The sequence below is a fragment of the Hippopotamus amphibius genome, chromosome 1 (assembly GCF_030028045.1).
Source record: "Hippopotamus amphibius kiboko isolate mHipAmp2 chromosome 1, mHipAmp2.hap2, whole genome shotgun sequence".
NCBI lineage: Eukaryota > Metazoa > Chordata > Mammalia > Artiodactyla > Hippopotamidae > Hippopotamus > Hippopotamus amphibius.
The window spans coordinates 34481990-34494912 of NC_080186.1; the positions used below are offsets into that span (position 1 = coordinate 34481990).

Here is a 12923-nt window from a genome sequence, read left to right on the forward strand (position 1 = left end):
AATACGTTTTCATTGAGGGTTTGGGGATTGGGGTAATTTCAGGGGATCCAGGGCCCTGCCTACTTCCACCTTCCACCTTAGTTAATAAGGTAGATAGCCTTTCTCATTTACCTAACTTCTCTTGTTCGGTTTCTGAGTTGCTGGTAACCTGTAGGAAAGTGGCTGGAATAGAAGCAAAACAAAGAAAGAAAGAAACAAACAACAACAAAAAAACACCCTAACTGTATTCCTAACTTTACAATGTCCTATCTTTATGCTGCCATTTGTAACACCAGGGGATGAGAGGGTTGTGTTACATGCATGCATCGTGATTTTAAAACAACAAACAAACAAACAACTCTAAACCAGTATTCTATTTGCCATGAGAAAAACAGAACTGGAAATGTGTTCAAAGGTTGAGTCCATCTTCAGTTTCTCAAACTTACTTTGACTGCCCCACCCTCTCCAAGCCCCATTTTGCCATCTTCCAAGACCTGCAGGGACCTGGCCTTATGACTTCTACAAAACCCTCCGCTTTATTTCTTTGTTTGTTTGTTCATTTTTTGGCAGTGCTGCGCGGCTTGTGGGATCTTAGTTCCCTCACCAGAGATTGAACCCAGCCTCTTGGCAGTGAAAGCGCGAAGTCCTAACCACAGGACTGCCAGGGAAGCCCCAAGATCCTCCTCTTTGGAAAGGATTTGAAGTCTTGGAAAGAATGTAAGAGACAGGTTCTCTCTTCCTCGAATGTTTGCATTTGAACTTCATCCCCAGGAGTGGCATAAAAGATCTGTTTTCCTGCTCAAGGAATCTCAGGCAGTAGCCAATAGAAGGGGAAAGCGTCTTAGAGGAGGGAATCCCTTAGGGTCTCCCTGTGGTTAGTGCACACAGTGACCCACACCTCCAGGGATGATTGTCCTCTTTTAGTTTAGTAATAATAACAGGCATCTGTGGCAAGTGCTCTACATGCATCATATCCTTGAGAACGCACATTCACCTGTGAAGAAGCTTCCCCGTTTACACATTAAGAACTGAAGGCCCACAGATGTCAACTTTCCCAGGGACACAGAACTAGTATATGGGAAGAGCTAAGACTTGAACCCAGGTCTTTCTAACTCCAGACCCTGAACTTGTAGGATTAGTGCCTTCATGATGGAATGAAGGGACCTCACTGCCTTGGTTTCTTGCTTCTCAAGAGTCAGACTTGAAAAGCTGTCAGAGAAGAGCTCCAGGCTACATTGTGCATCCACGACTGGCTTGCAGCAGGCACTTCCCAAGCCTGACCTGGGACACTAAATACAAAAAGAAGCCAGTCCTCCCGTGTTTACCTGGCTAGTTCTGGGTATAGGTTATCTTTCTTCCAGAATCCTCCCTGTGCCTTCTAAATCACACTTACCCTCCGGTCCTCACTCATGGCATTCATAGACTTAACTGTGATGCCAGCCTCTGTGTTAAGCACTTACCTCCTTCAATCCTCATAATAATCTTGCCAGAGGGCAGTTATTATACCCATTTCAAAGATGTAGAAACTGAGCCCCAGAGACTCAGGTTACACGGAGGTAAGCAGCAGAGCTGGGATTCGACACCTGGTCTCTGTGGCTCCAGAGCTCACCCTATGCAGCCTCCATCTCCGCCCCACCTCCTGGGTGATACCCTTTCTCACATCAAGCTCACCAGCTCTTTCTGATGTCTCCCTGTGTCTGTCCTCCTAGTTTGGATGAAGATGGCAAGTTCCTCAGGCTTCTGGCTCTCTAGATGCTTCACTACACTGGTTTTCCTCCAGCTGCCTTTGCTTGTGTCAGGTAAGAGTTTCTGAACCTCTTTCCCTGCCTGGGACATCTGACAAAGGGGTTCCAAGAATAAGGAGGCTTGGGCTGGGGCCTTAGTTCTTCTTGGGTTCATGTCACAGATGGCAGGCCAGGCTTGGCGAGCCTCAGTCTCTTGCCTGGGGTCATGCAGTGCTGAGAGAGGGTTCACATACAGCTTAGGCTCGTCACCACTTGTCAGAGTCTCTTCTGCTGTTATTTTCTTCTCTAGTTCTTCTTTCCTTTCTTCTTTCTCTTCTGCCTAGATGGTTAGCTTGCTGCTTTAGCACCATAGAAATTGTCTTGCCCCTGCTGATGGGGCTCAGGGCAAAGAGTTTGCTGACTACTGTTCTATCCCGGAGTGAGTATTTGAAGGGGGAGCGGATGGGTGCTCATGAGAAGACTAAAGGGGATTCCTGAGGAAGCACCTCAGTTCTCCAAAGTTTGGGATAGTTTTTCCACATAGGGCAGGACGAGATTGTGGTTGAGATGCTGAGTTTAACTTACTGTCTTCAGGCGGGACCATTGTAACAAATCCTGAGAGATAAATATCTCACTTTAAAGTCATTCCTGGGTCGTCTGGGGTTTGGTTTGCTGAAAGAAGCAAAGATCCTCACCAGCTTGGCTGGAGGTCTCTTTCGAGGTGATAGAGGCAGTTGGGATGTACCTGAGCCACCTGCCATTCAAGGTGGGGCCCTTGGCACGGGAGACGCACTCAGAAGGGTGGTTTCTGTTTCAGCCTTGTCTCCAGGGAGTTTCTCCACATCAACGGTGGCTCTTGTTGTGATCCTGCCTGTCCTGGGGATTTTCATCATGGTGGGCCTTTACATCATCTGGAAGCAAAGAAGGTCAAAAGGTAACAAGTGGTAAGGGAGCCCAGGCTGGCAGGAAGTGGTACTGCAGCCTCTCTAGGAAAAAGCCTGGGAGGAAGACAACACAGACCTCACAGTTATTCATAGGTTGTCTGGGAGAAAACTGGTAGAGCTGTGCTCTGGGGACCCACATTGCACAGAGGATCAAAGAAACTGCAGAAATCTTCTGGGCCGAGATGTGAATTCTCATCTTTTGAGAGATTAGAAAATAATACATCATGCCAGTCTTCTAATTAGTTAAGAAACCTGATTGTATCCAGTGGATAAAACCCTCGTTAATATGGTTGCGTTTCATGGCTCTCAGGGTTGCAAAGGACCTTGCAAGTCACAGAATTCAACACTCCTTTCCCTATCTGATGGCTTGAAGATCCTATAATCCTTTCTAATGGTCCACACCCACAGTGACAAGGAGCAAAGTCCTGCTCAGGCAGCTTGTGGTCCCTTGGACAGCTCTGCCTGCTACAAAAGGCCCTTCCTTAAGCCGGGCTGACATCTCTTTCTCTCTCCCCCTTCCAGAGAAGCTTCTCTATGAACATGTGATGGAGGTAGGTAAGTGTCCTGGGCTGGGCGGGGATGTTTTCTCCATTTTGTTCGTGGGCCCACTGATCTAAATTTTGGACCTGAAGATCCCAGCATCTGCTGGGTGGTGATGACAGTGGTGGGGGCAAAACCTGTCTTTTCCAGTTGTTGCTGACTCTTCCTTGTAATAGCTTGCCTTCTAGTATGTTTGGTGATTTTGTCTGTGAACTCATGTTGATCTTATTCTGGGGGAGTCGTGTAGGTCTAACATAGGGGACACATTTTTTTCATTCAACAAATAATTGATAATCCTCTACAAAGTGGTGCCAACTATACCAGATGCTGGGGACACAATGGTGAGTGAAAGTGCATAGTCTTTGCCTTCTTGGAACCTTCAGTCTAGTCAAGGAGGTATATGTAAATTAAATAATTACACAAATAAATGTGTACAGAAGCCACAAATGGAAGTTCTGAAGGCTGGAAAGGTGGCGACCAGCTGGAACCAACCAAGCTTCAGGGATGGAAGAGGAGTCCCCAGAGGAAGTGATATTTGATCTGGAGGATGGACAGGCCTGGGGGAAGAGGGATTGGAAACCACCCACAGCAGAACAGCTTGAGAAAGAAACAGGGTGCAGAAGCGAGGGGAAAGGTGGCAGACCATGACACTGTAGAGTTAGGCAGGGACCAGCATGTGAGGCCTTGCAGATCACGTGAAGCGTCTTCGTCTTACTCCTCGGAGCAGTGGTGAAGCTGCGAATGGGCTATCCCAACCAGAATTGTGCTTCCAGAAATCGTTCTCTGGCTGCTGTGTTGAGAGGAGACCAGAGGGAGTGAGACAGAATGTGAGGGCAATTTGGGCTGCTCTTTCTGGCATCCAGATGAGAGATGATGAGGGCCTGGATCTGGGAGGTGGAGGTAGAGTTAGAGGGGAACATGTTCAAGAGCTCAGAAACTCATTAAGAAGCAGGGACCCTCAAAGTAATGGCACAGAATCTCATTTTCTTTTACTTTCCTTCTTCTAGAAAATCTTCTCTCAAACCATGCAAAAGAAAAAGGTAATTATATGTATAGAATAAGGGGTAGGGAACAAATAACATATTCTTTTCTCCTACATAAATGCTGACAGTCCATTGTTATACATACAATTTACATGTGGTGTATGTATACACACACACACACACACACACACACATATCCACTGTTAATATTGTTGGAATGTATTTTCCAATATCAAGGGGTTATAAGGTTGGTAGTAGTGGGTAAGAGGATGCCTATGGTCAAAATTCATAGGTTCTTTCATTGGCTTTTCCACCCATCACCTAAAAAGAAGATCTACATACTATTTAAAAATATGTTAAGATTGTATTATGGGAGGCATGAGAATCTCAAGGATCCATACAACCTTTGCATTGAGACAGGCAGTGTGATACAGTGGCAGGGTCATAGGCCCTGGAGTCAGCAGCACTGGCTCAGATCTGCCACTTACTGGCCTGAATTAAGTCACTTTACTGCTCTGAGCTTTGGTTTCCTCACCTGTAAAGCGGGGTTAATAAATCTCCTCACCCGATTATTTTCAGGATTAAAAAAGACAACTTAAAAAGAAAGAACAACTGTCCTATCACAGCGCCTGAAACCTTTCTCTTATTGCCATTTTGTCTTCATTAATTGAATGTTTGCTCTGGGCCACTGAGAGTAAAAGACAGGCACCCCAGGTACAAAAAAGCAGGTGGGGCTCTGCCCTCTGAAAGCTGGGAAGACAGGTCACTGGCTCAGAAATGCAAAGATTTCAGCATCTCCTCCCTTCTCCCCTCACATCTCCTGCAGGCTGGTTAAAGTGTGGGGGTGCACACCTCAGGGACACAATAATTGTCCCGTCCTAGCGGAGAAGGAACCGTGTGGTGTAGTGGTGAATGCCTCCAGCTAGGAGACAGACAGACTTGGGTTTGAATCCTGCCTTCTTGGCCACTTACTAGCTGGATAATCTGGATAAATTTCCATGTCCCTCTGAGCCTCAGTCCACCACTCTGTAAAATGGGAATAATAATTATATGCACCTCACATGGCTGAGTGGATTCAGGGCCTTCATCATAAGAACAGGACACAATAAGTGGAGGCTGTTGGTAGTGGGAACGGTATTAAGAAATCATTATCTTATTAGGGTTAAACCACATCATATTCAGCTTCACTGAACCAATGCCCAACACCTAATACATGCCCAGCCCTTAGCATAGGGCCCGGCAGTGAACTCAAATGTATAATTTCAACTCTGTGGTAGGGCCAATGCTCAGGAACTTATGCACACGTCCCAGACCTTCTGGGGTCTCCAAATTTGTGTTTCTTCTCAGCACTTCAGGGGGGCTTACTGTAGAAAATAATAGAGCATGTCAGTAAGTCAATGGTAGGCCTTCAGCTAGTTCTACACCATAGATATTATAAACAGTTAGAAAAGGGCAGCAAGGGATACACTCATGGATACTTGGTCACAAACATATGGAAACACTCCTAGGAACAGTGGAACTGAAACCAGACAGACAAAAGCAAGGGAAGAGGAACGGAAGTCAGGGTCATCCAGGTCATCTGGAAAGTGGCAGCATCACCAGTGAATTCCCCAGTCTGCCCTTAGGAAGATGTGACTGAATCGGGGGCTGATAAGATCATTCTTTCCATGGAGGGGTGGGGGAGGGTGGAGTGATGAGGCTTCCTGGGGGTAAAGGGCAGGATCTGCTCACTTGTGCCTCTTTCTCTGTTTTTCAGGCCGTGTCTATAAAGCCCTCAGTAAGTTCTGCTTCTCCTCCGTGCCACAAACCTCCTTCTGCTGACATCTTTGCTTTAGGACGAGAGCCTCAGGTTCACCTCCTGGGGCAGAAGAGCAGGGGCAAGGGCACTTCAGGCAGGAGGGGTGGGGATTTCTTGGCTCTCTAGGGCCTCCTTTTTCTCAAATATTCCCTGCTCTTCTTTCCTGTACAATTGCTATCTAGTCTCTAAATGGGAAATGTTTTGGCAAGAAGAGAGGCACCTCCCATAGGTGAAGCCATCTGGGAGACCCTTCTATCACTCAGGTGTGACGATCCCTTAGGTGGGGTCCAAGCTGGATGGATGCTCATTCAGCTGAATATGTGGAGCAGTGCTTCTCCACCCTCTCATGTATGAGACCCTTTTTATAACAACAACCATGAAACTTCCTCAGACATGTCTATTTGATTTTTGCATTGAGAAAATATGTGTAAGAAATTCAGTAATAGTTTTATTTTTTAATATTTTTAAAAATTTTTAAATTAATTAATTGATTAATTAATTAAGGCTGTGTTGGGTCTTCGTTGCTGCACTCGGGGCTTTCTCTAGCTGCGGCGAGTGGGGCTACTCCTCTTTGCAGTGCATGAGCTTCTCGGTGTGGCGGCTTCTCTTGTTGCAGAGCACGGGTTCTAGGCGCGCGGGCTTCAGCGGTTGCAGCACGTGGACTCAGTGGTTGTGGCTCGCGGGCTCTAGAGTGCAGGCTCAGTAGTTGTGGTGCACGGGCTTAGTTGCTGCGTGGCATGTGGGATCTTCCCAGACCAGGGATTGAACCCACGTCCCCCGCATTGGCAGGCGGATTCTTAACCACTGCACTTCCAGGGAAGTCCCCAGTAATAGTTTCAAATGAACTTATATTTTATTCTTCTCCCACAACATCTACATACGTTTATGTTGCCATCACTTACGTGTGTGTGAGATGTGTTGTTTATTCAGTCTGCAAGTCAGGTTTGGCTCCCATGGGAACTTGCTGACCTTCTGCAGTATCTCTGGGAGGCCCTCGACTAGGAGCCATTGCAGCTGGAAACACTGTCATGGGGGAGGTTCAGGATATTGCTAGTGGGGATCTGCTCTGGGAATGCGGTTGGGATGGGATTGGAGCATCACAGGCATGTAGAAGCCCTCATTCTGATTTGTCAAATTGTTTTTATTCTTTAGAGAAACTCCGACGTGAACTGAGTAAGTTCCCATTCTTATAACTTCTATACCAGCTTATCTCCTGTTGATTCTGTGTTTCTAGTGAAAGCTCATTCCCCTTGTTTCTTCTCTTGTAGAATTAAAAAGAGCTGCAGCAAACTCAGGTGAGATGCACTCTCCCTGTTCCCCCAATCCACCTGCATCAGGAGGTCTCCATTTCTCCATCATTTTAACAATCCCTTTTTCTGTCTTTCAGGCTGGAGAAGGGCCCGGCTGCACTTTGGTAAGTTACACCAGTCTAGTGGATCCACATTTGAGAGCCCATTGCTCTGTTCCTTTGGAAGGCAGATGCAATTAAAAAAAAAAAAATTTAAGTCAAATCTGCTTATCTGCTTATCAAACTCTAAAAATCTTTAATTTGGGGAGGGGGTCACATTTAGATTCAGAAAGTCTCCCTTCTTTTAGACCACTGATAAATATTCAGTTTACTCTTCTTATGGGTTTTCTATGATTTTTGAGGTTTTTCTCAAGTTCACTGGTTATTTGTATTTTCTTTGTGGCTTGTCTGCTTCTGTCCTATTTTGGCTACTTTTCAATTTGTGAGGGCTTTTTTCTATGTTAACTCTTGGTCATATTTTTCACAAAATATTTTTCTGAGTTTTTCATTTGCATGTTAATTTCCTCATTGTATCTTTTTTTGATGTGAGTGTTTTATTTTTCTGTATTCCAATTTATTCATCTTTCCCTGTGTAGTCTCTTCTGTGCTTTCAGGTTGGGAAGTCCTTCCTTTCCCACTATTGGATAGATAGCCAGTGCTTCTGTCTCTATGCATCTGCCACATCCTTCTTTCTCTAAAGATCCGTTTCCTTGGGGGGTGGTGATTCTCAGAGAAGGGAGTGAGTTGGGCAGACGCCCCAACAATGTAGATTACAAAAGGGTTTCATAGTTTTATTCAAAAAGATTTGCACATCTCTTTTCAATTGTTTCCTAGTTTGCATGTTTTGCTGCTGTTGAACAAGACCTGTTATTTTCACTGCCTTGTAGTCCTTCTCTGTTTTCCAAGCTGCTCATCCCCTTTCCATTCACAGGGTCTTCCTTCAGGCAGGAACGATGAATCCATGAGTTGGCCACTTGAGAAAACACTGGGTCTCTTGGTTGGCAACCTGGGAACTCACGAACAATTTTCACTCTGACAGTCTGGCCATTCCCACTACTTTGACAGAGTACACATTTCATGGATTTAACTCTCCAAGAAGAGCCTGTTTTCTGTACTTGGGGAAGAAGGGAGACTCATTTGTGACCCTCATAATCCACAATTTTAAGGAATAGTAATGATGATTATGAGCAATAATTTTAGTTAAGAAAATGAGCATCACACACTGTGTGAACGAGGCTCTATCTGATGCATTAACTCATCAAATCTGCACAACAGCTCTCCAGCACAGGTGCTGCTATTATTCCCACTTTACAGATGAGGAGACTAAGGTTTGGAGATGAATAACAAGCCCGGGGTCACATAACTAGCATGTAGCAGAGCTGGGACTCAAACATGCTATCTGGCTATTGAGTCTAACATCAAAGCCTATTTATTATCATACATTAGATTCCTTTGGACCAGCAAAGACAAAGGCAGTATTTCCTAAGGATTAGGGAAGCTTCACAGACAGATGAGAAACTTTTTCTTCTTTTACTTAATATACTACCAGCAGATCTAGGAGGCTGGAAGACAGTTTTCTTTAGTTCCAGGACATGAGGGGGTGAGGGCACCACGATCTAAAATGGGCCGATGACAGTGGTTGCAGACCTAGAGGTGATTATTCCCCCCAAAGCTACTCAAAGATCCCTTGAGACTTAGCCTTCTCAGACCTCACCTCTCTGTGACTCTTTGCAGTGACAGTGACCTTGGACCCAGACACAGCGCATCCCAAACTCATCCTGTCTAGGGACCGCAGGTGTGTGAAGCTTGGAGACACAAGGCAGCCTGTGCCCGACAACCCCCAGCGATTTGACTTCGTCGTCAGCGTCCTGGGCTCCGAGTACTTTGTAGCTGGCTGTCACTACTGGGAGGTGTCTGTGGCAGACAAGACCAAATGGGCCCTGGGGGTGTGCAGTGAGTCAGTGAGCAGGAAGGGGAAGGTCACTGCCTCGCCTGCCAACGGACACTGGCTCCTGCGACAGAATCGCGGGAATGAGTACGAGGCCCTCACAGCCCCGCAGACCTCCTTTCGCCTGAAAGAGCCCCCGCGGTGTGTGGGGATTTTTCTGGACTATGAAGCAGGGGTCATTTCCTTCTACAACGTGACCAACCAGTCCCACATCTTTACTTTCACCCATAGTTTCTCTGGCCCCCTTCGCCCTTTCTTTGAACCTTGCCTTCATGATGGAGGGAAAAACACAGCACCTCTAATCATCTATTCTGAACTCCAGAAACCGGAAGAATCAACTGTCCCCAAGTCCGAAGAAAAAGGCCTTGCTAATGGAGATATGGCCCTGCGGGTAGACCCTTTCTTTCTCCCCACTCAGGCACCAGGGCTCGTCCCACTCAAAGATATGACCCTGTCCTGGCCCTCTGACATTGCCCCAGCTCTTCAGGGGCTCAAGGTTCCTTCTTTTTAGGAACGGGCCTCATCACCTGCTCCTCGGACCCTCCAGCCCAGTGCCCTGGATTTCAGTCTCCTGGCCCAACACCTAACTCTGGACCGTCTCCTCTCCTTTCCCACAACCCAGACCCCTTTGTGGTTTCTCTTGTACCACCTTTCTCCCAGGGCTCAGTTCTAAACACTGCCTTCCTTCTGGGGACCTGACGTTCCCATTGCCCTGGAAGAATTCTTGAAAACCAAATGTTGGGATTCCCCAGCGGTCTGGTGTTTAGGACTCTGCACTTTCACTGCTGATGGCCTGAGTTCAATCCTTGGTTGGGGAATTAACATTCTGCAAGCTGCAAGGTGTGGCAAAAAAAAAAAAAAAGAAAAGAAAAGAAAGAAAAAATATCAAATGAATAATCAGATTAAGTTTAAGTAGTGGCATTGAATATGTGTCACTGAGATACAGGGGCTCTCGACAGGAAGGGCTGTTTAAAAGCACTTCATCCAGCCTCATTCTGTGCTTCGGCGTGCAGTCATGAAGTTATGATGGCCAGTCCTGACTTCTTACTTATCCCATCAAGAATAGCTTTTCTCCTTTTGTCAGTTCAGGCTTCTAGCCCCCAAAACCAGCTTTTTAAAAGTAAACATATTTTGCATCACACACTCTTCCTTCTTTCTTCTGAAATATAGGGCAGAAGGCTAGAGGAATTAAAAAAAAAAAAAGCCACCCTTTTCTATTTCCGTGATGCTGTTCACAATATAGTTTGGTGACATGCAGAACTAATGTACATGTTTTCAAAGCTAATTTGGTGATAACCAGGTATGGGGACTTTAAACGTGATAGCCGTAATCCTGAAAAACCTCAGGAGCACTGTTAGGAAGCTGGGAAGCATGGCTTCAAATAGAGCAGCCCAGCTGTGTGTGGCCTTGAAAAGGCAGTGGTGGGTGAGGCCGTCTGTTATACTGACCCTTTTGAATCCCCTCTGGAATTCAAAGAGACCCAGCTAGAAAAAGTGGCAGTTTTATCCACCAGTGTAGAAGCTTTTTTCCCATTATATTGGAAGACTTGACTATTTGTGCAGCAAACGGCCTCTTAGGTCAGAGAGTATTGATTTCACACAGGAAGTTGGTAGACTAGGTGTGAGGATAAAATAATGACCCTGCTTTCTTGGTGTGGATTGTGGAAGGAAACTTAGTCACTCTCAAGTCACACTGCATGTCTGACCTGGCCTTTGTGGAGATATTGGCTATCAGTTTGCAGATGGATATGCAGTTCTGCCCAACAGAGAGTGGCTCTGTTCACTCTGATTTGCAGCTATTTTCTTTTACAAAACTTCAAGCAATTGGTATTCATCATTTTACCTAATGAAACAATGATTCTTCATGAAAAAAAAAAAGTGGCTCTGTCTGTCAGAAGTTCTCTCTGTTAGTGTCTGTATTAGGGTTCTCCAGAGAAACAGGAAAAAATATATAGATATATATATATATAAGTTTGTGTATTATTTTGTATATGAACATACACACACATACATATATGGCAGGAAGAGTATGTATATTTACTTATTATAAGGAATTGGCTCACGTGATTATGGAGGCTGGCAAGTTCCAAGATTTGCAGGGTTAGGCAGCAAGTTGGAGGCCCAGGTGAGCCAATGGTTGAGTTCCCATCCAAATCTGAAGGCCCACGACCCAGGAGATCTCATGGTGTAATTCCAGCTTGAAGGCAGACAGGCTTAAGACCCAGGAAAAACCAATACTTCAGTTTGAGCCTGAAAGTAGGAAAAAGGTCGATGACTCAGTCTGAAGGCCGTCAAGCAGGAAGAATTGTCTCTTACTTAGGGGGTGGTCAGCTTTTTGGTTCCGTTAGTCCTTCAACATATTGGATCAGGCCCACTCAACATTAGGGAGAGCAATTTGCTTTACTCAGTCTACCAATTTAAATGTTAATTTCATCTAAAAACCCTTACAGAAACACTCAGAATAATGTTTGACCAAACATCTGGGCACCCTGTAGCCCAGTCAAGTTGACATATAAAATTAACTATCACAGCTCCCGAGTGGAATTTTTTGTTTGCTTTTGTACAAATAAAATAAATAAATAAAAGTTTGTCATTCATCATTTGGCATGCTGTTATTTTCATTTGAATGAGAAGCTGTAGGGAAAGGCTTTGGGCTTAAGAGGAAAGCATGTTATGGGATTGGTTTTAAATAGCCTTAATTCCACCCATGCAAGCTTTTTTTTTTTAATTAAAAGTTTAATTTAGTTTATTTTTATTTATTTATTTACTTACTTATTGGCAGCACGTGGGCATTTCTCTAGTTGTGGCAAGCAGGGGCTAGTCCTTGTTGCGGTATGCAGGCTTCTCATTGCAGTGGCTTCTCTTGTTGGGGAACATGGGCTCTAAATGCACGGACTTCAGTAGTTGTGGCACATGGGCGCAATACTTGTGGCTCTCTGGCTCTAGAGCACAGGCTCTGTAGTTGTTGTGCTCCACAGCATGTGGGATCTTCCTGGACCAGGGATCCAACCAGTGTCCCTTGTATTGACAGGCAGATTCTTAACTATTGCGCCACCAGGGAAGTCCTCACCCATGCAAACTTTAACCATGGCTAAAATAAAGCCACAGTTTTATTTCTGAGTCTGCCGTCTCAGTATTTCATTTATATCAGTTTATAAAGTAATAGCATACATGGGGCATTTATATTTCATTCATCCATATTGTTTCAAACATACTTTTGTGAACCTCCAAGTCTTAAAATTAATTTACGTTGTTCACATTGGCTGCACCCAAGAAAACTTACCAGTGGAAAAGAGAACTGACATTTCTGGAAGCAGAAGCATTACATATGTTAACTTCCGTTTTTTTTTTTTTTTTTGGCCACACTGCTTTGCATGCAGGTCCCACGAGGGATCGAAGCCATGCCCCCTGCAGTGGAAGCACGGAGTCTTAACCACTGAACCACCAGGGAAGTCGACTCATTTAATCCTTATAATAATTCTGCCAGCGATTTTATAGGGGAAGGAAATAACGCTCTAAACGGCTAGGTGGTAGAACTGGGAGTATAAATCTAGTGTATCTAGCTCTGAAGACAATACTTTTTTCTCTTTGCACTGACATACCTTGAAGATATGAGAGGCCTGTAGAATTTTAGCCTACATATTCGATTAGACTTTTTAAAAAATTAAACCCGAAAAAAGAAAAAAATATCCCAGTCCTGAATATGCCTTAGTGGTCTTG

At 45.0% G+C, this 12923-nt stretch overlaps 1 protein-coding gene across 1 annotated transcript; it reads left to right on the forward strand.

The window, feature by feature from the left end:
* Window positions 1-555: 555 nt before the first annotated feature.
* Window positions 556-10762, forward strand: ERMAP (erythroblast membrane associated protein (Scianna blood group)). Its single transcript, XM_057747241.1, has 10 exons — window positions 556-696; window positions 1689-1778; window positions 2521-2637; window positions 3170-3202; window positions 4195-4227; window positions 5927-5947; window positions 7121-7141; window positions 7237-7263; window positions 7356-7382; window positions 8991-10762. The coding sequence occupies exons 2-10, from the start codon at window positions 1694-1696 to the stop codon at window positions 9713-9715; spliced, it is 1089 nt and encodes a 362-aa protein (XP_057603224.1). The 5' UTR covers window positions 556-696; window positions 1689-1693; the 3' UTR covers window positions 9716-10762.
* Window positions 10763-12923: the final 2161 nt, after the last annotated feature.